This window comes from Lynx rufus, unplaced genomic scaffold (assembly GCF_022079265.1).
Source record: "Lynx rufus isolate CCGP_SWC_20201006 ecotype Redwood Valley unplaced genomic scaffold, mLynRuf1.p SCAF_15, whole genome shotgun sequence".
Classification (NCBI taxonomy): Eukaryota; Metazoa; Chordata; class Mammalia; order Carnivora; family Felidae; genus Lynx; species Lynx rufus.
The window spans coordinates 9,817,657-9,841,912 of record NW_025814829.1 but is presented as its reverse complement, the minus strand read 5'-3'; the positions used below and the strand labels follow the sequence as shown (position 1 = coordinate 9,841,912).

The window sequence follows — 24,256 nt, the reverse complement described above, 5'->3', positions numbered from 1 at the left end:
GTGATTTAAAGGATAGCAAGACTGGTGGCAGGAAATCTCCCAAATAATGTGTTCCACTGTTACAGCACCCTTTATTCATGTAGCCCTTGATTATACAGACTAGTAAAGAATGTTGATATTTCTAATGGACATAGCGCTGATCATAGCAGCACCTCAAGAACAATACTTCTCAAATTGACAAGAGCTACTCCTGTCATTTGGAAATTCACCACACTAATCTACATCTGCCTTCAAGAAATTTGAATAAACATGATTCTTTTTGGTCCTTAATAGAAGTAAACAACATCAACTCATCCATAAAATAACATAATATTATTATTATTATAATCTAATAATAAGAGAGAAACTTTAGAGGGCAGCTAAGCAGAATTTCACTTGAACTTTTCTGAACAGAATGAAAATTTATGTGTCTTAAGAATCCCTACGAAAGATTTGCTACCTATTCTCAAGATGAGGAAATACTTGATTAACACTAGTCCAACTCTACATAATTTTTGTTCACTGGAAATAGAAAAATATACAATAATACTTCAAATTACTCATTCTTCTTATCTCCAAGTCTAATAGCTCAGCCTCTTGAGACTTTCTCAGGGATCAAAATAATCGCTTTCATTGTTCTAAATTCTTTAGTACTTATAAGTTCAACAAAGCAATTTTAAAAGGCAGAGAGAGCAGTTTCTTAAGTATCCAAAACTACTTCATCTAGAATATTTAAACAAATGTATCCCAAATTCTGTAATACAACATGTTCAAAAATCTAGTTTCCTTAGAGGAAATCCTTTGTATGGGGAATAATCTTAGGGATCCCCTGGGCTTACACCAATGGGTTAACAAGACATAAAGAAATACAAAGCCATAGGATGCTCACACCCAAGTTTGGTAAACAAGATTAGGCAAATAAGAATAGAGAAGGGGGTCTTAGCCCCCCAGAATAAAGGTGGGCTAGGGCCCCAAAATAAAGCAGGGAGGTTCAAAGGCACCCAGAATAGGGAGGGGCAAAGGCCCCAATATAGAACATAGGTATATAAATAAACAAGATTAGATATTCAGGGTGGAAGCACCCCCAATTTAGTACTATAGCAGAAAGCTGCTTTCACAGGAAGGAAGGACCAAGTTAGGTAAATAGGTAAACCGGGCTATAGACTGCTGCTCTGCCCTGCAGGGCGAAGTTGCCCAGAGTGGAGATGGTTAACAAAAGAAAGGTGCCTTGTTAACTCTGAGGTCTTGTGTCCTACCTGTCTCATCCCCTAGGCTAGCTAAGATAAACAGAGGTGGTGCCTCATGTCCTCTGTAAATAACCTTCCACTCAGAGCCAGGATTTTGTTTTGTATTAATCCAAACCCCTAACCCTGAATGTCTTCAAGACCCCTTTTCCCTCACGTCCCCAAGTTAATGTTCACAGATTCATTGTCTCTTTGTGCACATCCAACATCATGTTTATAAGTCTTCTGATCCTAATAAAAATGGGGCTAAGACCCTTATTCGGGGCTCTTGTCTTTTCCCAGACATTAACCATCTCTCGCTTTTCATCCTGTGTCCCACTCTTTTGCTGGCCAAAAGAGAAATTTAGACTTAGAGTCTACCACACCTTTGTAAAGAATTTGATCAATTTCATATTATAAGAAGTTACCCAACAGAGGAGCACTAGTGAATAACAACCATAGACTAAGTCAAAGCAAACAGTGTAAAAATTAGGTGATATTTCCCAAATTCTATAAAGATGAAAAATAACATAATCTTTTGCAACTCTTACTGAATTGAATTCGAGAATTATTCTTATACCTGTTGAACTCTACAACACCACATTCACTTACCTGTTTGTAAGCGCCACTTGGTATAATTGAAAATCTTGCATTCTTCCAACAAACTGCTCTAATCCTGCAGAATACACATAATATACATCATATAAGAAGTTGCAGTTTCCCAAGCAGTGGCTGACAAATAAATAAATAAATCAGTTGAGCGTTTGACTCTTGATTTTGGCTCAGGTCATGATTCCAGGGTCATGGGATTGAGCCTCATGTCAAACTCCATGCTAAGCATGAAGCCTGCTTAAGATTCTTTCTCTCTCTCCCTCTGCCCCTCTTTCCCACTCATTCTGTCTCTCTAAAATAAAATAAAAATAAAATAAAATAAAATAATCATAGTGTTTTCCATAGACATTGCAAAATTTAAGCCAAAGTGAATATTTTGCCCGGCCTGTTTACTGACCCAACTTGTTGTCTTTCTCCAGAAGCTGCCTCCCCAAATATTTTTTTTATTTATTTTAATTGGAGTAGAATTGGCACACAATGTCACATTATTTTCAGGGGTACAACACAATAATTCAACTCTATATGTTATATTATGCTCACCACAAGTGTAGCTCCTATCTGTCACCATAAAATGCATTACAATACCATTGATTCTATTCCCTATGCTGTACTTCTCATCCCTGTGACTTATTCATTCCATAACTCCCCAAATCAAATTTCTCTCTAGTTTATAAACCTATAAATCTATCATGTTATCAATGCTAAATTTGATTGTCATCTACTTTCATCTGCAATTCCCAGAGCATTTGCATTGCCAAGAGGAAGTCTCCCAACCTGTTCTATCACCACCACCCCACCCCCCTGCCCCTGTTCTGTCTCCAAGCTCCAGAGTATCATTTTGGGTCATCTCCAAACTTAGATTAATGCCTAGTCTAGAAAATCTCCAGTAAATGAGGATAAATTGAAAACCTCCCATTCATAAATTTTGAGTTATTCACATATATCAATGGTATTCTAGCTCAGTCTCAAAATTCCATTACCTCCTGAGAATTCTTCTAAGACAAGCCAGATTCAAAGTCCACTCTGCATTGAATTAGGTGAACTTTCAAGGTGTAGGTAGATATCAACCTTAAATCACACATTGCTTCATTAATTCATTTAGCAAATATTTATTTAGAATTTAATAACAGGTAAGCCCAAGAGAATGGGAACAGAAAAACCTAAAAAAACAAAAAACAAACAAACAAACAAAAAAACCTACCACCTCTCGGGTTTGTTATTATGCTTCTAATAATGAGGAAAATTTGATTAAATGGAATAATTCTAGCCAGAGTCTGGATCATAGGAAGAGAAGAGGGGATGTGATCTACCTTATTGTGCCAATTCAATAATTATTTTTTAGGGCAATTAAATTTAGGGCAATGGCCAACTTACCAAATGACCATTTCCTCAAAAGTTCGTTTACTTGAGAGAGAGAGAGTGCAACTGGGGGAGGGGCAGAGAGGGAGGGGAGAAAGAGAGAGAGAGAGACAGAGACAGAGAGACAGAGAATCTTAAGCAAGCTCCATGCCCAGTGTTGAGCCAGATGCAGGATCTGGTCCCACAACCCTGGGATCATAACCTGAGCTGAAATCAAGAATCGGATGCTCAACCGACTGAGTCACCCAGGTGCCCCAGTGTGTTTGTTTTTAAGCTATTGTCCTTTTGTCTTGATAAGAGTTTTAAAGAATATTTGATCTATCTTTGTTGCTGCTCCTTGGTGGTGATATGGAAGAAACTGGGGCAGGGTAAGGATATATCTGATGAATAAAAGATGTCGAGTAGAATTAGCACACCAAATAGTCTGAGATATTGATCTCAGAAGCAGGAGAAGATGAATGAGCAAAGAGGGTGACATTTGGCATGAGTATGTGTCTGTGTAAATGTATATGTGCACGTGTGTGTGTATATATGTTTGTGCGCACATATGTTTGTGTGCACATGCATATATACATATATATATATATACATATATATTATATTTTAAAGGACATTTAAGAAAGTAATCAAGAATATTTTATCTATTAATATTTTTTCATAAATATAAATATTTCAAACCATATACTCTAAGAAAAAACTATGTTTATGGACTTTCCCTTTCCACCCCTCTGCCTCGGTCTTTCACGTACCCCACAACCTGAGGTCCACAGGAAGAAGGTGGACTACACAGCCTCCTGCTCTGACTTTTCAGTAAGGAGAGTTGCTGTATCCTATCTGTCCAGAAACAAGTGCAAACTAGTTATTTATTAAATTGGTGTTATGAAGACAAAACAAGAAAATACTATAAAAGCCTGCACAAATTTTTAGAATTCCAACACAGTTTGCTTTAAAATGTGTAATTGAAAGAAATAAGAAAATACAATAATTTGTTCATAGGTGAAGTGGCCATCCAGAAAACTTGATAAATTGATCTGGATCTAAGACCTAAAGTTAAGCAAAGTAGGGAATGGCTGAGGAAGGATATGCCTTTCTTGAAGATAGGAGGAAAGATGGGAGGAACAGGTATGAATATGGCTAACTTATCGTATGCTTGTGTGTTTTTGTAGGGGAGTGGTGAAGACAAACAGAAAAAAACTACTCATGGTATTAATTGTCTTTCTGAGATAAGAGGTAATGAATATTGTCTTCCTAAATGAAGGAAGCTGGATCTACCTTCTGTTTATTTCTTTACCTTCACGTCTTCACACTCAAACCACATCCAACCCTTATCTCCCTAGCCTCCGCTATAACCCTTGCTGTAGTTCCACATCCGGAATTTAAAAGTGCCCCACTGTTGAATGTTTTATCTCAAATAACCCAGAAAACACAGATCATAAAAAATATGAGATAATCATTTGTGATTTTCAAAGGCCTAATCTAACTGAAAGCAAAAATAATGAATGTTTTGATTTTGTCAAAGCCAGAATCATAGTTTTAAATTGTCAAGGTGGCTGTACTCTTTTATGCATTCATTCATTCAACAAGTATTTACTGATTGCCTATTATGTGTTAGGCACTTTCACAGGTTCCAGGGATATATCAGTTCACAAGATAGGCGCAAAACCCCAAAAACTTATTTTATGGAGCTTGCATTTAAGCAGCTAGATGAGCATAATACATGAGTAATTTACATAGTACACTAGAACATGATAAATGCTATGAAAATTTGGGGAAATTAGAGAAGCTTGGAAAGCATAGACTGGAGTTTTAATTTGGATGGTATGTTCAAGAGAGGCCTCATTGAGAATGTGGTATTGACAGGAGAAAGGGAATGAATCATTCATATATCTAGGGGCAAAATATTCCAGACAGGAGCCAATGAGCGCACAGACCCCTAAGGCAGTATGCTTGGCATGTGAGAGGAACCGCAAGGAGCCAGCATCCAGGAGCAGAATAATAGAGGGGAGGCTATTGGAAGATTAGGTCAGACAAGTAACTGGCTGGGGGGAAAGGGGTTCAAGTCATTAAAAGCCTTGCAAACCTACTGTAAAGACTTTGATTTTTATTCTGAATGAAATAGGAAGGCACTGGAGGGTTTAGAGGAGAGGACTGACATGATCTCAGGTTTATTCAAAAGTGTTAAGAATAGAATGGAGAGGACAAGGGTACAGGTAGTGAGACCAGTTAAGCTATTATAGTAATCCAAGTGAAAGATGATAGTAGTCAGACCAGGGTGTAGAAGTGGAGGTGTACATTTCAATACTGATAAATTAGAATTAACTTCCTATATTTTAATAATAGTTAAAGGGAAGCTCTGCTGCAGAGGAATAATAAAATATATTTTATCATCTATAAAATAAAGGGGCTGTGTTTTATGACCTTTAAAAACCATTTTAGTTGTAAATTTTGGAGTCTGAACATAGAAAAATCACATCCTCTACTGAAGAATTCATATTTGAAAAAAATATCCAAAGCAAGAAGTGAGAAAAAATTCTCTAAATACCTATAGTTAATGTGAATCATCCATTCTAAATAAGAGAATTATGATTTTGGTTTCAGTGGGAAATATCTTAAAATATTTTGAGGATTAAGATGGATTTTACTCCTTCCTTTCCTAGTTGCCAATTCCTTAACAGTAGATATTCATTGGAATAAATAGTCTATAAAAAGATTCTTCTTTGAAAAAATATTCATATGGCCAAAATATGTCTAAATAATATAAATGGGTCAGGGAAACAGTCAGACTCATACCGGAAAGATCTCATAATTGTCTACTCAGAAAACAGATAATGACTGGGAAAAGGCAGTACATCCACATTATAACAGGTGGCATAGCAAAATTAGATAAATGGGAACAGTGTAAGTAATCTAATATATAAATCAGGGTAAAAATAGGTTTTCAAAAAACCTAAATTAATAAATGTCACAGCCACTGGAAAGGAAGAAATAAAACTGCCCCTATTTGTGGATAACAGGAGTGTCTACTTAAAGAATTCCAGTGAATCTACATAAAAGCTACTAGAAAAAGTGAACTTAGCAATTTTATATGATACAAGTTAAATATACAAAAGTCAATTCAATTCTTATATACTAGTGATGAAACACTGAAAATAAATTTTTAAGTATGATTTGTATTAGCCACAAAACATGAAACACTAATTATAAATCTAACATAACATGACAGTGTCTGTAGGGAGAAAAATGCAAAACAATGATGAGAGAAATTACAGGATGTCATTATGAATGGCAGAGAAAGAACAACTGACAATTCTCTCTTCCATAAAAGCAATGAAAACTCTAGCAAAGAGTGTCAAAACAACTTCTCTGGGACTCTGTAAATTAACCAAAACTCTGCCACAATCCAGGGAGGTTTTATTTTTAATCTCTGAACATCAGTAAGAATAGCATGTTTTTTTTTTGGGGGGGGGGTGGCATTTTAACTTTCTCTGTTCCCATCCTCCTCTCTGCCACTCAGTGGTAACCTTGAAAATAAATATCCACGATAACAGTGAGAAACAGCAGCCTAGCAGCCACTGGAGAAATCAGAATGAAATTGGAGTTCTTACAAAGCTCCAACCTCAGAAAATTTAGTCTGTCTGACAATACCTTAGAAAACCCATGAGCAAGACTTGAACAGACTCAGAGCTTGCCCAGTGGAAACAGTCATTTCTCTATGGATGTTTGTTGGAAATAATCAGTAGCAACTGCTTACCATCGCAGTTGCCTGAGGTAGAGATAATAGTTGGGTAAACAACAAACAAAGCAAAAAAGTTAAATAGAAAAGCTGAAGCATAAATGTCCATAGGGAGTTTTGCAAAGCTCTGAAATATTACTGGAAATCTAGAATGCCATGCACATATAAAGCCTATGTGCATGCTCAAGAGAAACCTGAGAAGAACCTAAGTTCTCACCTCTGCTTGACATTCTGGCTCTGCACAAGCAGGTAGTGGTGACTAAAGAAGACAGCTTATCTGTTTAAACATTAGAGGCACACTTTAACACAAATACAGAGCTTTAAGCAAAGACTGAAAAACTTATTCATTCTAGGAATTTAAGAAATTCTCTCTTCAAACATTTAGCTGAGCACTAAGTTAATTCAACACAGAAATCAGTGCCCACATATGACAATAATATAGACTGTATGTAAATCAGGTCAGTCACTAAACAAGAAAGCAGCAATAAACAGAAGCATAAAAAAACATGAGAAAGGGAAGAATGATTTCCAGATTTGCTCTATTATTTAAACATCCAGTTTTTAACAAAAAAAGTGACATATGCAAAAACAACAACAAAAGAAACTATGGTTAACAGGTTGATACAGAGTGGAAGGAAAAGCAGTCATAGAAACTTGGTCAATTATAAGTCCATACATTAAACTTAGCAGACAAAGACTTTAAATCAACTATTTTAAACAGTTGCTCAAAAAACTAAAGAAAGGATGAAAATGGTGCCTCAGTAAATAGAGAATATGAGTAAGGAGACAAATTGTGAAAATAAAAATTCACTAGAGGAGTTCAATATTAGATACAAATGGCAGAAGAAGGAATTGATGAACATGAAGATAGGTCAAATTAGGTTATTCAGTCTGAGGAAGAAGGAAAAAGTAATGCAGAAAAATTAACAGAGCCTCAGAAAACTGAGACACCATCAAGTGTACCAACATAAGTATAATAGGAATCCCAAGAAAAGATATAGAAAAAAGAGAAGAAAAAATATTTTTAAAAAATTACTAAAACTTTTTCAGATTTGATGAATACCATTACCTACACATCCAAGAAGCTCAATGAACTCAAAGAAGGATAAATTCAAAAAGATCTACACCTAGAGATATTATTATCAGACTGTTGGAAAACAAAGAGAAAATCATGAAAGCAGCAAGAGAGAAATGACCCATCTGATACAAAGTATGTTCAATAAGATTAACAACATGATTTTAATCAGAAACCATGGAGGCCAGAAGGCAGCGGGATGACATATTTAGGGCACTGAAAGAAAAAATATTGCCAACCAAATATTCTCTCCAGTAAAACTATTCTTCAAAAATGAAGGACAGATTAAAACATTCCCAGATAAACAAAATTGGAGAGAATTGTGACTAGTAGACATGCTTCATATAAATTACTAAAGTAAACTTTTATGTTGAAATAAAAGGACACTAAACAATAACTCTAATGTACCTGAAGAAATAAAGAGCCCCTGTAAAGTAACTACAAATATAAATATATAAGATAATATAAATGCATTTTTATTTATAATACTTTCTCTCCTGATTTAAAAAAACAACTGCATAATACAATAATTATAATTCTGTGTTGACGGACATCTAACACCATAATTTGAATGACAATAACAAGGGGGAGGGAAAAAAAACTAAATAGATACAAAGTTTTTGTATACTATTGAAATTAATTTGGTATTGGGGTGCCTGGGTGGCTCAGTAAGTTAAGAGTCTTATTCTCAATCTTGCTCAAATCATGATCTCACAGTTTGTGAGTTCAAGCCCCTTAAAATTCATTCTACCACACTCTCTGCTCCACCTCTGCTCATGCTGTCTTTCTCTCTCAAAATATGTAAACTTAAAAAAAAAAGAAGTTGGTATTAATGAAAACTAGATTATGTTAATTTTAATATCCTGGGAAACTACTAACAAAATAACAAATAGTAAAAAAAAATGACGAGGAGGTTAAAATGGTATACTAAAACATATTAACACAAAAGAAGATATTAATGGAGAAATAGAGGAACAAAAAAGACATATAGAAAATAGCAAAGTGACATTTCAACTACCTTATCAATAATTACATTAAATGGAAATAGGGTAAACACCTCCCAGAAAAGGAGATGTGGGAAGAATGGGGGCAAAAAACAGAATCCAACTATATGCTTCCTAGGAAAGACAAACTCAAAGAAACAAATAGATTCAAAGCTAAAAGACAGAAGGAAGACATACTACATAAACTGTAGCCAAACACATTCCCAATAACCAAGGGAAAAATCCCCAAAATACCTAGAAGTTCCTTTAAGACAAATGAAAACAAACAACAAAACACACTTCATGAGTTTCAGGTAAAGTGTTGCTTAAAGAGAAATACAGCTATAAATATCTATATTAAAGAATAAAGTAATGAAATCAATGACCTAATATTCTACCTTAAGAAATTAGAGGGAAAAAAAAGAGTAAACTTCACCCAAGGCAAGCAGAAAGAAGCAAGTTATAAAGATTAGAGTAGACATAAATGAAATAGAAAATAGAAAAACAATAGAGAAAAACAACAGAAGTTTATCCTTTGAAATGATTAACAAATCTGACAAACATTTAGCTTGACTGACAAAGAAAACAAAGGACAGAAAAGTCAAATCAGGAATGAAAGAAGGAACATTACAAATGATCTTACAGACATGAAAGATTGTAAGATAATTCTGTAGACTGTTTACTAACGATTAGATAATCTTGATAAGATGAACAAATTCCACAAAAGGTACAAACTACTGAAACTGACTCAAGAAGAAATAGGCATTCTGAGTAGTTTTAAGAAGCAAAGAGAATAAATTAGTAATAAAAACAACTACACACAAAGAAAATCCAGGACCACATGCCTTCAACTGGTGGATTCTTCCAAACATTTAAACAAGGAATAACTCCAATCCCTCACAAGTTCTTCCAAAAGAAATAGAAGAGGAAGAAACACTTCTCAACTCATTCATAGACTGAATCAGAATTCATAGATTCATAGAATCATCTCATTCTGATACCAAAACCAATAAAGACATCATAAGAAAGTTACAGATTAATATGTTTTATGAATATAGAGGTAAAATCTTCAACAGAACACTAGTAAACTAAATCAAACACCATAAATAAAAAGATTATGAACCATAAGCAACTGAGATTTATCCCAGAGATACAAGGCTGGTCCAATATGTGAATACTGAATAATGCATAATATTGATGGAATAAAGGATAAAAAACAAATGATCCTCTTCATAGATTCAGGAAAGGCACTTGCCAAATTCCAACACTATTTCATTATAAAAACAAGCTATGAAAGAAGGGAAGTTCCTCTGCTGGAAGCCGAGCTATCCAACCAGCCTGATGGCAGGGCCCGGGCGGTGGACGGATCGGGACGGCGTGGTGGCCCACCGACAGTGAAGCTTCTTGTACTCCTGCTTTTATGTCATTTGGCCTTGGCGTTGGTCAGGGCAGCCCCCCTACCAATGAAAGTACCTGGGGAATTGCCAGTTCGGGAATTGCCCACGATGGGCCCCCAGGGAAAAGAACCACTGGGGAAAGAAATAAGAGTCTGCAGGAAATTACGCGGCCCTACATCCAGCCCTTGCTGCCCCCTATAAACACTCCTCTACCTAAAGGGAGGATAGCCCCATATATTTCCCAGCCAAGGAGGGGGACAAATGGGTTCGAAATCCCCACTCCAGCAACAAAGGAATGTATCTATGGATACAAGTTACTCCAACCCCTAGGTCCACTTGGCCCCCAGGAAGCATTCCAGATGATAACTGTACCTGGTGGGTTAAGGTACAGAATGGTTCATTAGTTCCTAGGTATACATTGTCTCTCTGGGAGCACATAAGGCGTGGGCTCCCAGGGCCCTCTTGGCTCCCTCCCGGCACCCCAGACCAAAGCGAATACTCTTGTCCCTTGTACCACAGATGGCACAAAGGAACAATTAAGAAGTCATGTCCTTGTAAAACATTCCACTTGAGGTGTTGAGAGCTAGATGACCTTGAAAGGGTAGGAGGGAATGTTACTAGAAAATAACTATGTTGTTCCTTTATGGGTGATCACACAAAGGAACATTTTTAGAATTAGGTAATGCCGAGAAACATAGATAACGCACGCTACCAGGAATTTGCTAACAAATACAATGCCACGCTTGCTACAATAAAGCGGCCAGTCTAACACACTGCTGTTGTCTGTGTCCATTTTATTTTTGTTTTATTTTATTTTCACTTTTTCGCTGTTGCTGTTCATCCTTCGGGAACCCCTGGACCTGCTGGAGCTGGACTCCGGCATTCCTCATTGGATAAAGAACATTTATAAAAACCTACAGTTAGCATTACACTTTGTGGTGAGAAACTAAATGTTTTCCCCCTGCAATCAGGAACAAGACACTAATGTCCACTCTTGCCCCTTCTATTCAACAGTGTTCTGGGCATACCAGCTAGGGCAATTAAGCAAGAATAATATACATTTTACAGAATAGAAGGGAAGAAAGATGAATGTGTCCCAGGAGAAATTTAAAATTATAGAATTTTATAAATTATAAAATGAGATAAAACTAATTCTCAACTTGGGAACAAATAAATGCTTTTGTTCATATAATGGGATATGAATAACACAACTACAAGGAATGAACCAGATCTCAAATAATTCCCCATTTTTGTGCAAGCACCAAGTTGAAAATACACTAAGAAGCCATTCTGTACATTTTAACATGAAGATAATAGCATATATTATGTTATTTAAGGATACTTACCTATATATTAGGTTTAACCATCTGAAATAGCCAATATCTGGCCATTTTTAATGTAAAAAATGGCAATTTTATATGAGTCAACCTTATAACAAAATCATACAAATATACATGAGAATGATAAATGTAAATGTGTAACAGGAAAGGAGATCTTTAAGAATCTTTAAAAATTGCTTAAATACATTTTGAAATTTCAATTTCACATGTCCATTGCCTGGGAAATCACTGACATAAAGAAAGTGGGGATATTTCTAAATTATTTTAGAAGGTTAGATGTTGCTATAAATGTTAAAGTCAAATAAATAGTAATAACAATGTGAAGTTAGTAAGATTAGATCTGTCCCTTGTGAACCAAAAGTTTTAGAAATAGAAGTATGATAATTAGCATAGGTAGTTTTAGAGACATCTACCCATAGGTTAAAAGAATTAAAGATAATTACTGAATTTCTTTTTGGAAATAATATCTAACATGATATCAAACAAAATCCTCCTTTTTTAAAATAACAGAGCTTAAAGACTGAGCACCTTGACAATACCATTAATAGATTCACATGCAAAGAACAAAATCTCAATGCAGTAAAATAAAAGCTAATATATCTCCTTTTAACAAAGACTTAGCTAATTGCCTTTCATCATTTCTATCAGGAATTCAAATTGAAATTAAAGGTATGCATGAAGAGATAGGTTAATTACCTGATTTCTATTTACTTCATTGTGACACTAAAGAAAACACTTTTTCTACAACAAATTTTAAAATAAATCATAAAAATCTAGAACTTCAAAATATGATGATTCTAGAATAGAGTCAATCTTGCTCATTTTTTTTAAGTGCTCAAAATGGTAAGGGCTTCATGCCAAGAAAAAAACCTAGAGTGTGTTTTCTGGTTTTTTTGTTACTGTTATTGCTGTTTTTAGGCATCAAGAGAAAAGAATGAGAATATACTCCAATTATCATGTAACCATAAGAAGGAAATAAAGCTCCAAATGAAGCTATCATTGCAGACAATAAAAAACATAAGCATTTAATGTACAGTCATATACAATTAATACAGGTATTATTATACAATTGTACAATACATACAGTATTATAAAATTTCTTGAATGAAGGAAAGTTTGAAAATTCACCTCCAGAATCATTATTTAAATCAGTGAAAAGAAAGCTGTTATCCTGAAGAATCAAAGGATGGCCACAAAATAGTCAAGAGTAATTGAATCAGAGAACAGAGAACAGAACCTTATATTATGCTAATTTCATCCAATTCCTTTTCTTCTTTTCAGAACCAGTTTTCTGCAATATCTATACCCAAAGTCTCCTTTTCCTTACCATTTAGTCTCATGTTAAGTGATCTACATTCCCTTTTCTCTATCGCTAGACTGAAAGTGTACTCTCGATGGCCAACCTAGGTGTGATTTTCAGTCTTATAACTTCTCCTTAGTATTCTGGTGTTTGGTATTATTGAAGAACATCTTGAAATCACATCATTTGTCTTCTAATATCCTAACCCTTGGGATACTTCTGAAGCTCCTTGGGTGCCTCTAATCTTTACCCCCATCTCCCAACCCTCTATCTGTAGCTCTATACTTTTTTTCTAGTTTTCTCTCCTGCAATAATTTTATCTGCTTCTAGAACTTCAAAAATAACCTCTATAAGGAATATTCTTACCTCCATATCACTAACCCTAAATCAATCCTCAAATCCAGTCTCCTGTCTCAAATGACATTTTGCCATTTCTACTTGGCTATTCCATTTCTATCTCAAATAATCAACATTAATTCCCTTAAGCTCACTCTCCTTTCCCTCAGTTCCTCCCCTGCATTAACCTTTCTCTCCTTTTCTTCTTCTCTGTTCTCCTCTCCACCTCATATATGCACACATATACACACAAAATCCCAACATCCCTATTTCTCTTTATGATACACCTTTGACTTCTTCTTCTCCTTTAATCACCAGTATCTGCTCAACTACTCCTTTGTAACATTTTCCATTCTCACAGAGCAAGTCCATTAGAAATCACATCTGGAACACTGCCAGAGAGGTGAGGCTGACAAACTAATTTTAGCTATATCCATATACTCTACCATTCAGATCCTCTCACTTCATCCACTTGTTGAGCAAACAGCAAATATTTATTGAATGGCTATCATGTGACAGGCAATCTTCCAGGCTCTAGGGATACATCAGAGAACAATGTAAACAAACAAAAAAATCACAGAATTTATATTCTAGAAGGGAAAACGTATGTATACAATAAAAATACTAAGTAACTCATATACTAAGTTAAAATGGTAAGTTCCATGAAGAGAAAAAAAAGCAGCATAATGAGGGGCAAAACGTGGGGAACTGGAGGGTTGTAGGGAAGATTTCATTAAGAAGGCAATATTTGAGCAGACCCAAAGAGAGGGAGTCAGCACTATGGAAATCTGAAGGTATAGACTTCCAGTCTAAAGGAACAGTGAATACGGAAAAGACCCTAAGACAGAAGTGGGCTTCGCATATTCAAACAACAGCAAAAAGGCCAGTTTGGGTGAAACAAAGTGAGAAAAAGAAATGGTAGCAATAGTAACGCCAGAGAAGTAACTGTAGTCAGATCATGTAGGTCTTATAGGCCATCATAAAAATGGTGGCTTTCACTCTAGTGAGGTAGGAAAATAATAAAACATTTTGAACACAGAAGTAACATGATCTGACTCATGAGTAACGGAACAATCCTGGCTATTGTGTTGAGAAAAAAGTGGATGGCAGGGTGGAGGCAGTTAAAAGACTTTGCATTAATCCATGCAAGAGCAGCAACCATGCCCTGGACTGGGGTAGCTCTAGAGTGAGTGTGAGTTGGAATCAAAATCTGGACATATTTTGAAGGTAACATCAACAGGACTCTTCTGATACATATGTCAAATGTGAGAAGAACTGGCAAGGACTCCAATCTTTCCTTCTGAAATAGTGGAAAATGAAACTGCACTTACCTGAAATGGGGAGGATTATAGAAGAAATAGTATGTGTATCAAAGTAAGAGGTCTAAAACATCCAAATTTCAGTTTTGGAAAAAAATGAGATATAAATTAAGCATCCAAATGGAGATTTTAGATAGTCTGATGTAGCATTCTGGAATTTAGGAAAGAGGCTGGGGGAACGAGGAAGGAAGATAGATTTCGATTTAGAATTTAAGCCACTTAGACAGTATTTAAAACTTTGAAGCGGGAGGTGATGTTTAAGGGAGTGCATGTCTACAGACATGGAAACAGAACCAAGGTGTGAGTCCTAGAGTACCAATGTTAAGAAAGCCAAGTGGATAAACAGGAACCAGGAAATCAAATTGAGACACAGCAACTAGAAATTCAGGGACAAACCGGGAGATAATGTGGTCTTAGACACCAAGTGAAGAAAGTATAATAAGGAAGGAGTGCTCTCAACTCTTTTCAGTGATGTTGATGGGTCAAATAGGATAAAGATGTGAAATTAACTATCAGATTTATGACGTGAAGGTCAGCAGAGATTTGACAAGTATAATTTAAATGTTGTGGTGAGCTAAAGCCTGACTGTAGACAGTAGAACTGGAAAAGAAAGAGTGCTATCACTGGCAAAACAAGGAGGAAGTTTTGCTTAAAAAGAGGAACAAAGAAACAAAACAAAACACTTACTCTGGTGGAGGATGTGGGAGTTAAGAAAAAAATTTAATGGAAGAATCATACCATATCTGTATGTCCTTGACATGTTCCATTAATACTAGAGAAGTTCCAAAACACTAGAAAACACGATACAGGAGCAAATGGGGAAAAATGCTGTGAAAATTACCTTGATAAGATCTAGATTATATGACAGAGGTGGATAAATACAGCAGTGGGAATTTATAGTAGTTATTTTATTACTTGTTTTAATTTCCTCGTGAACTGGAAGGTATTATCATCAGCGGAGGGTCAGGATAAGAAGTAAATTTAAGGACAGAACAAAACGTGTACACAGTTACCCAAAGGCAGAACGTGAATGCGTAAGGGAAATACGGAATGAACCTAGGGCAGCATCATGGGCACATAGGAGGTTTATGGTCATAAATGTTAGGTGGCACAAGTCATCCTGATTGGGTCTATTTAACCAATCCAGGGTGTTGCCATGGTAATACTAGCAAGTGAGGAAAAATAAAAAGCAAAGGAGTCAAGGTGTGTGCAAGGAAGTGATTCTAATATTTGACCATGATACTTAAGCTCAATAAGAAGGGACAGAACGCAACAAGGGAGTGAGAGACAGGGGAAAGTTGTTTCAGTAAATTGATTAAACATCCCAGAGGTGTTGAAGAATGGCTGGATTCAGGGCACCAGAGGATGCAAGTTGATAAATATTAGCATATATCTGACAGAAAAAGGAAATGCACAATATTTATATGCTATACAAACTGATTAAAATACTGCTTCTGGACAAAGGGAGCTCTAGGAGGCACAGACATGAAAAGTAACAATAAAAAAAAAGTGAGGAATTGTCACTACCTTTCAGCTTCAAATACTGGCAGTGAATAGATTTCGGGCAAACCAAAATAAATAAAAAACAAAAAAACACGTTAAAAGTTTAAAAAGCCAGAGGTACAGTTAGGATCCCAAAAGGCCAAAAATTACTCCAGAAAAAGTTATAAGAGATAACTACAAGGTGAATGCCTAAATTCCACAAAAATAATCCTTGAGGCCAAATAATAATCCTTCTAGGTCCAGACAGCCAGAGACTGGCCATTGCTGAGACAGCCTAGCAGACAGCAGAGTTAAAGCAGAGAGTTGGACAAAGAAAGAAAAGAGGCACAGATTAGATGTTACAATAATGGTTGGACTTCATCTTCGGATTAAGACATGGACAGATGCAAGAGACCATCACTTTACTATCAACCCAACAACCAAATTATGCCAGGAAAACTATAAAATCATTTTTAACCCCTGAGAAAGTAGAGGACACAAAGAAATCTAAACAAATTAAATTCTACAAAGGTACAAGCCTTTCATAGGAGAGATGAGACCCAGGACTGCTGGTCTCCCTAACAGAGAAGCAAGAGGTGGGAGAGTCAGCCATAGTACCCTGGAACAACAGCTTAGAATTCCAAAGGGCCCAAGCACACAGTGAGTCTGCACCCAGCCCGATTCTATCCTCAAACATCTGAAACCAGTGGTAAATGACATAACATTGAAACTGTAATAAAGCCCACATCCAGATCAACTTCAAATCAGTTTGACGTTATTCTTCTCCTACTCACTTTCCTCAACAACCCCCCAACGCTCTCTCTCTCTCTCTCTCTCTCTCTCTCTCTCAGCCTGATAGAGTGCTCTTTCCTCTAGAGGTAAATATTATTCATTTCTGTCTTTCCAAACCTATATACAATGTCTAGTACACAATATTTATAGACACATGAAGAAGAAAATGTGGCCCATTGTAAAGACAGGAAACCATTAATAGGAGGTGATGCAGATATGGCCCAGACATTAGTTATTAAATAAGGATATGAAAATACCTAAGACAAAAATACTAAAAGATCTAGTGGAAGTGGTGACTGACAACATGTGCGAATGGATGGGGGAAATCTGAGTAGAGAGATCACATCTACCAAAAAGTAGCCAAATAGGAATGCTGGAAATGAAAAGTATGAGATTAAGAATGAAGACTTTTCTACATAAGCTTAACAGCAGCCTAAATAAAACAGAGAAAATGATCAGTGCATTTCAAGGCAGGTCCATGGAAAATATGCAAAGAGAAACACCAAAAGAAAAGAGTATGGGGAAAAATGCTCAGGATCTGTGGGATGATATCCAGTGCTCTAAAATAATTGTAACTGAAGTCCTAGAGAAAAAGAAGGAAAATGGAAAAACAAGAAAGAAAATTTTTAAGAGATGGTTATCAAGAACATCTGAAAGTAATGAAAACATCACTTCACACATCCAAGAGTCTGATCAAACCTCAACCAGGGTAAACATAATAAAAACTACACATAGGCACTACTTAGTTCAACTGTTAACATCCAAGAGAAAACCTTAAAAGCAGCAAGGGAAAAACAACCTACCACATTCAAGCGAACATTGACATGAATGACGGCTTGACTTCTCGTCAGAAAAAAATGAAGGGCAGAAGACAATAAATTATAATTCTTTAAAGTGTTGGGAAAACATTAACAATTATCAATTTGGAATTCCTGTAAATGGAACCAGTGAAAATATCCTTCAAAAACAGAGATAAATTAAAGACATTTTTAAAAGTTGAGTTTGTTTCTCACAGACTGAATCGTAACCAATGGAAAAGGAAGCACTTCAGGCTGAAGATAAGTTAACACCAGATGGAATACAGGAGTTTCAGGAAACAATGACACATACCAGAAAGGGTTAATCTTTAAAGAGAAAAAGAAATTATTTCATGGGGTTTACCTACACAAAGTACTTTCAAACATCTAGCACATCATTACTCAAAATTTCACATTCTTCCCTCCTCACCCCAGGAAAATTTTGACTCTGAGCCAAAAAAATTGATACAGTTTATGACCATCATTTAAAAATACTTAAGTTTCACAAAATCAATAAGCTTTAACATGGCAAAATTTGATTAAGTACCTTTCATGAACCATGTCCATATTATTTGTAAGTTTTACAAGTACCTTGAAAAGTATGTACACACATGACAAATTAGAAAAATTAGGAAAACAAATCAGGAAATTGGATTGAGAAGTAAAATTCTTTTTTTTTTAAGTTTTTTAATGTTCTTTTATTTTTGAGAGAGAGAGAGAGAGAGAGAGAGAGAGAGAGAACACAAGTGGGGGAGGAGTAGAGAGAGAGAGAGAGGGAGGGAGACACAGAATCCTAAGCAGGCTTCAGGCTCTGAACTGTCAGCACAGAGTCGAACATGGGGCTCAAACCCACCAACCGTGAGATCATGACCTGAGCTGAAGATGGACGCTCAACCGACTGAGCCACCCAGGTGCCCCGAGAAGTATAATTCTTTGCCAAAATCACCTGACTTTTAAGAAGTAGAGCTGGGATTCAAACCCAATTCTTTCTTATTCTAAATCTCATGCCTTGTTTCTTAGGTACTAATTATTACAGCAATAGTAATTTGTATGTCCAATAACCTAAATGTCCAATGTAGATATGTGTTTTGTCAACCCAAGTTCAATTCAGAGCGCATTATACTACATACTCTTGCTTTTTCTTGTACTAACACATCACGAACCTACTCCTCTGTCTCTACAAATAGACATACTTCCTTTCTCTTAGTTTTGCATATTTTTCCAATTTAAGTATAATTTAAACTTTACTTAATCAATTCCCTTTTGAAATGTTTAATTGGTTCCAATTATTTGCTACTTTAATTCTACAATGAGTACTTTTGAGTACATATTTAAGGTTTTCTCTAATTATATTCTTGAGATATATCCTGGAAGTAGAATTCTTGGATTAAATAGTCTCCACATTTTTACTTATTGTAGTTTGCCAGATTATCCTAAACTCTTTCCACAGTAGTATCATCTCTTTTTTATTCCTTGCCAAATTAAGCATAAAATGATAAGCATTGTTTAAATTTTAAATTCTCAGTTTACTAGTCAGATGTTTTCAATATTTTCCTATAGTGTTTCTGGCCATGGTATCATGCTAATAAAAGTCTTCAATATGCCAGGATTAAGAAACATTTGCTTTCATTTTCCTCTACTACCTCACGATGACATACCTTGCATTTAAATTTTAACTCATCTGCAGTTTTTATTTTGTACAGTTGGAAGGAATACATTTAATTTATCTTTTTATTTTGCAACATAGTTGGCCAATTGTCCTGATTTATTGCAAGAAATCTCTAGGACAATCTGAAACACCAACTTAACCTTTAAATAAACCCCTCTATACCTATATATGCCTTGTTTCTATACTCTTCTTCCATTCCATTAACCTGTCTTAATTAATCAATTTCTATACTTTTCTATTTCTTTTTTTACCCTAATTCCAAAAAACATTCTCTCAGAAAAAATTTATCATAATCTCAACCAAAAGAAAAATGTCAGATGTTTCAATATTTTCCTTTCCTTTCCTCTATACCCAGGTGAGGTTAGACATATTAACCCATGGGACACCAGCAGAGATTAAAAGTAGTATTTCAACTAAAGAATGAAAAACAAGCAGATGAATTAATACACAACACACAGCAGAACACATGGAAGGGAAAGGACATTGGAGTTAGCTTTAGATGGTTATCTTTTTCCTCCCTGTGCATTCACTTTTACATAGAAATGGCAAATCTTTATTGATTCTATAATTACCAGTTAATTTCTTAAGAACGTGCTAGACACTTATAAATGCATAACATGGAAATTCCCACAATTCAGAAGTAGCCACGAAAAGTTTTGATTCACAAAATTTTGTGTTTTTAAACCCAAAATTTGGAGGGCCGTTGTAGTTAATTACCACAGTGATATTAAAGACTTCTTATAATTACATGTCTGCTACCGTAACTCCTCCAGGTTTTATGTCCAACTAGAGGCATTGAAATACACCTGCACTGGAAGAAAATGTTCTAAGAAGGAACTTATACATATTGGTTCATAGAGATGGTCTAAAGTGTTTCTATTTGTATATTAAAAAATCAACTCAACCAAATCAGGTTATCTCATTAGCATCAATACATTATATGTATAGATATTCCATTAATATGTATACAGGGGTCAGTGAAATGCATTCATGTGGTCATTGATTAATTTCCTAGGGGAGGCAAAGACAAGGCCTGCAGCAAAAGAAAAGTGTGATCGGCAACATATTTTTCTAGAAAGTTATGGTAGATATGAGACCCCACTAAAAAAAAGCTCTGTAGCAAGCCAACACTCACGTGCAAAGTTGTTGCTTCCTGGGTACAGAAACAGGGAAACAAGTTAAGCCCAACCAGAGAAAGAGAGGAAAGACATCTAGATCTCCTATGGGCCTTCATTTGATATGCCTGTATTTGAGGCAGTGTCTGTTCCAAAGCACAGACAGCCGGCCCGGCACTGCATGAGAGCACCCCTAATTCAGCTCACAGTAATCTCTTGCACAATTACCTCTCCTGAATGAAACCATCTTGGATATGGACAAAAGTATGGAGGACAGTGACTTAATTTTTTGATTAAAAAAAGGAGCAAGCGAGAGAAAGAAAATGATTTATAATAAGTCCGTGGGAACATTCTGTACCTATCTCTTTTCTGATTAGAGAGGTGGCATGGAGCCTGGCTCATTAGGCAGAAGTAATGAGCCAGTCTACATGCCATCTCTAATTAGAGAAAAGATACAGTAGGTACAACTGTACCTATAAATTGATAGAATAAAGACAAAAATTATTTTAAAATACCCTTTCCCTTGTAGCACTCTGATGCCCAAATCTTAAGGAGAAAATTGTAGTAAAAATTAAGTAACATTTGAAACAAACCTCTTTCCAATGATATGTTTTCTTTTCTTTTTTTAATGTTTATTTATTTTTGAGAGAGAGAGAGAGAGAGAGAGAGAGAGAGCGAGCGCATGAGCAGGGGAGGGGCAGAAAGAGAGGGAGACACAGAATCCAAAGCAGGCTCCAGGCTCTGAGCTGTCAGCACAGAGCCCGACGTGGGGTTCAAACTCACAGACCATGAGATCATGACCTGAACTCAACTGACTGAGCCACCCAGACGCCCCTCCAATGATAGGTTTTCTCATCAGAAGTTAAATTTCTTTTTACACAGCTTAATAACAAATATCATATTCAGTCCACAGTGTCCTTTTGAAGCATTCATTCAACATCCAGCATGCTGAAGAAGAGCAGAAGCAAGTCACTTCAACCCCACAGTGCATAGCAGACTAATTTATAGCACTATCGAATACTTTGAGCAACATTTGGTGCAATAAAACACTTTTAGAAGTACTAATGGGGATTAAATATTGAAACAAGGCTCACAAGATTTAATGTTTTATTAAGAAATTCTGCATGCAGGGTACTTTATAAAATTCTCCAATACGCTAATTACTCACACCAAGTTTCTAAATATATAGTTTCCTTCAATTAAGTCTTCACATAAGCTTAGCTTGATCGAAGAGCATATACAAATTAAATAGAGTTATGTCCAGACACTTTGTCTTCTGATTTCTCAACAATTCTATGGAGAGACATTGTTATCCCTACTTACAATAAGAGCATAGGTGTTCAAAGAGGTTAATAATAGCTGCCACTCATTAAATATTTACTATATGATAAGCAACATATTCTACACATACATGATCCCATATAATTATTATTACAGTCCTATTAATTATTTATGAAAACATCCTTTAATAGATTAAAACCTGAGGTTTTAAAAGGATACATATTTTTATCAAAGGCACACAACTAGATTGGATTCAATTCTAAGTTTTTTGACATCAGAGCTAGGAAATTTAACCACACAGTTTTAGAATTTATTTTGAATATCAAAAATATACATCTGGGGCACCTGGGTGGCTCAGTCAGTTGAGCATCCAGCTTAGGCTTAGGTCATGATCTTGAGGTTCATGGGTTCAAGCCCCGCATCGGGCTCTGTGCTGATAGCTCAGAGCCTGGAGCCTGCTTTGGATTCTGTCTCCCTCTCTCTCTGCCCCTCCTTCACTTGTACTGGGTCCCACTCTCTCTCTCTGCTATACTATATCTACTATACGCAACTGGCAGGATTGTATCACTATTAGAATTAAAATTTAGCAAATTCACTGGACTTAATTGAGGTCAATATAAAAATTGATCATATTTTTATAGAATAAAAACAAAACTAGAAAATGAAGTTCAGAAACAATAGTAAGTATAACTGATGAAAAAAGAACCAAAAAATACATAGAACTAAGTCTTACAAATGAGTGAAACTTCTGGGCAGAAAAATAACAACATTGGGGTGCCTGGGTAGCTCAGTTGGTTAAATGTCAGACTCAACTCTTGATCTTGGCTCAGGTCATGATCTCGTGATTCATGAGGTCAGGCTCAGCACTGGTGGCACAAAGCCTGCTTGGGATCCTCTCCCTCCCTCCCTCTCTCTCAAGATAATTAATAAATAATAAATAAATAAATAAATAAACAAACAAACAAACATTTTTAAGAGAAATTAAGAAATACATTTTGTTTGTGGATTAGAAGATGTGATACCATATAGATACCCATTTTCCCAAAATTGAGTTTATGATTTAAATCCCAGAATTTTGTGAAAATTGCAAAACTGCCTCTAAAATTCATATAGACAAGACAATATTGAAAGGAAAAAAAGTTGGAAAAGTAAATACTTTCAGATTTTAAGACTTTTACGAAATGACAACTATGAAAACTAAATGTTTTGACTCAAATACAGGCAAACAAATCATTGGACCAAAAGAGAGAGCTCAGGAGCAAACCATCTTCACATATGCAGGTACATGATTTGTGACAGTTACCACTCGCTGCAGGGGAGTGAAGAAATGATCTGTTTAATGAAAATGGTTCTGGTGATATTCAAGTGAGAAATAAAAAATGAATCTTGACCCCCCCTACCTCATAACATACCCAAAATAAAGTCATATAGAAAACAGACCTAAATTTGAGAGGTAAAATAATAACATTTTCAGATAAAATGTAAAAATAATATCTCCATGATATCAGGGTGTGCAAAGATTTCCTCAATAGGACATAAAAATGTTAAGTATAAAAGAAAAATTAGTAAATTAGACTTCATTAAAATTAAGAACTTCTGTTGATCAAAGAATGCCATTAAGTTTTCAGCAACTACAATGTGCCAGATTCTGGAAAAACAATAATGTTTTTCATACATAGCCTCATTTGATCTTCACAATGAGACTGTAATGTCATCATCATCATTTCAAATTTAGAGTAACTAAAAGAATATAAGAACACTAATTCGAAAGGATACACACACCCCTATGTTTATAGCGGCATTATTTACAATAGCCAATATTTGGAAGTAGCCCTAGTGTCCACTGGTCCATTGGTTGATCAAGGGATAAAGAAAATATAACATGTAATACACACACACACACACACACACACACACACACACACACACAGGAATATTATTCAGCCATAAAAAGGAATGAAATCTTGCCATTTGCAATGACAAGGATGGAACTAGAAAGTAGAAATTGAAGCAAAAGTCAGTCAGTCAGAAAAAGATAAATAAACAATTTAACTCATACGTGAAATTTAAGAAACAAACAAGCTAAGGTAAAAAATAATAATAATAAGAGACAGAGACAAATCAAGAAACAGACTCTGAATTATAGAGAACAAGCTGATGGTTACCAGAGGGGTGGGGGTAGGGTATGGGTTAAATAGGTGATGAGGATTAAGGAGTGCACTTGTTGTGATGAGCTCTGGGTATTGAATCACTACATTCTACACCTGAAAGTAATATTACACTGTGCATTAACTAACTGGAATTAAAATACAAACTTAAAAAGTACATAAATTAAATAAATTTGGGCTAACTACAGTTTAGAGTCATTTAAAAGTTGTTCCAGGTCACGTAGCTAGTAAGTGGACAGTTGGGACTTGAACTCAAGCAGACTAACACCAAAGTGTAAAGTCTTAAGGAACTATGC

The 24,256-nt window shown here is 35.6% G+C and overlaps 1 protein-coding gene across 1 annotated transcript in view; it reads right to left on the bottom strand.

Moving 5' to 3' along the window:
* The window catches only part of USH2A (usherin), a 754,837-nt gene that overhangs the window by 670,397 nt on the left and 60,184 nt on the right, over nt 1-24,256 (bottom strand). The window contains exon 4 of the mRNA XM_047077230.1: nt 1,815-1,878. Coding sequence (XP_046933186.1) covers nt 1,815-1,878 — 64 coding nt within the window. The remainder of the gene's footprint in view (nt 1-1,814; nt 1,879-24,256) is intronic.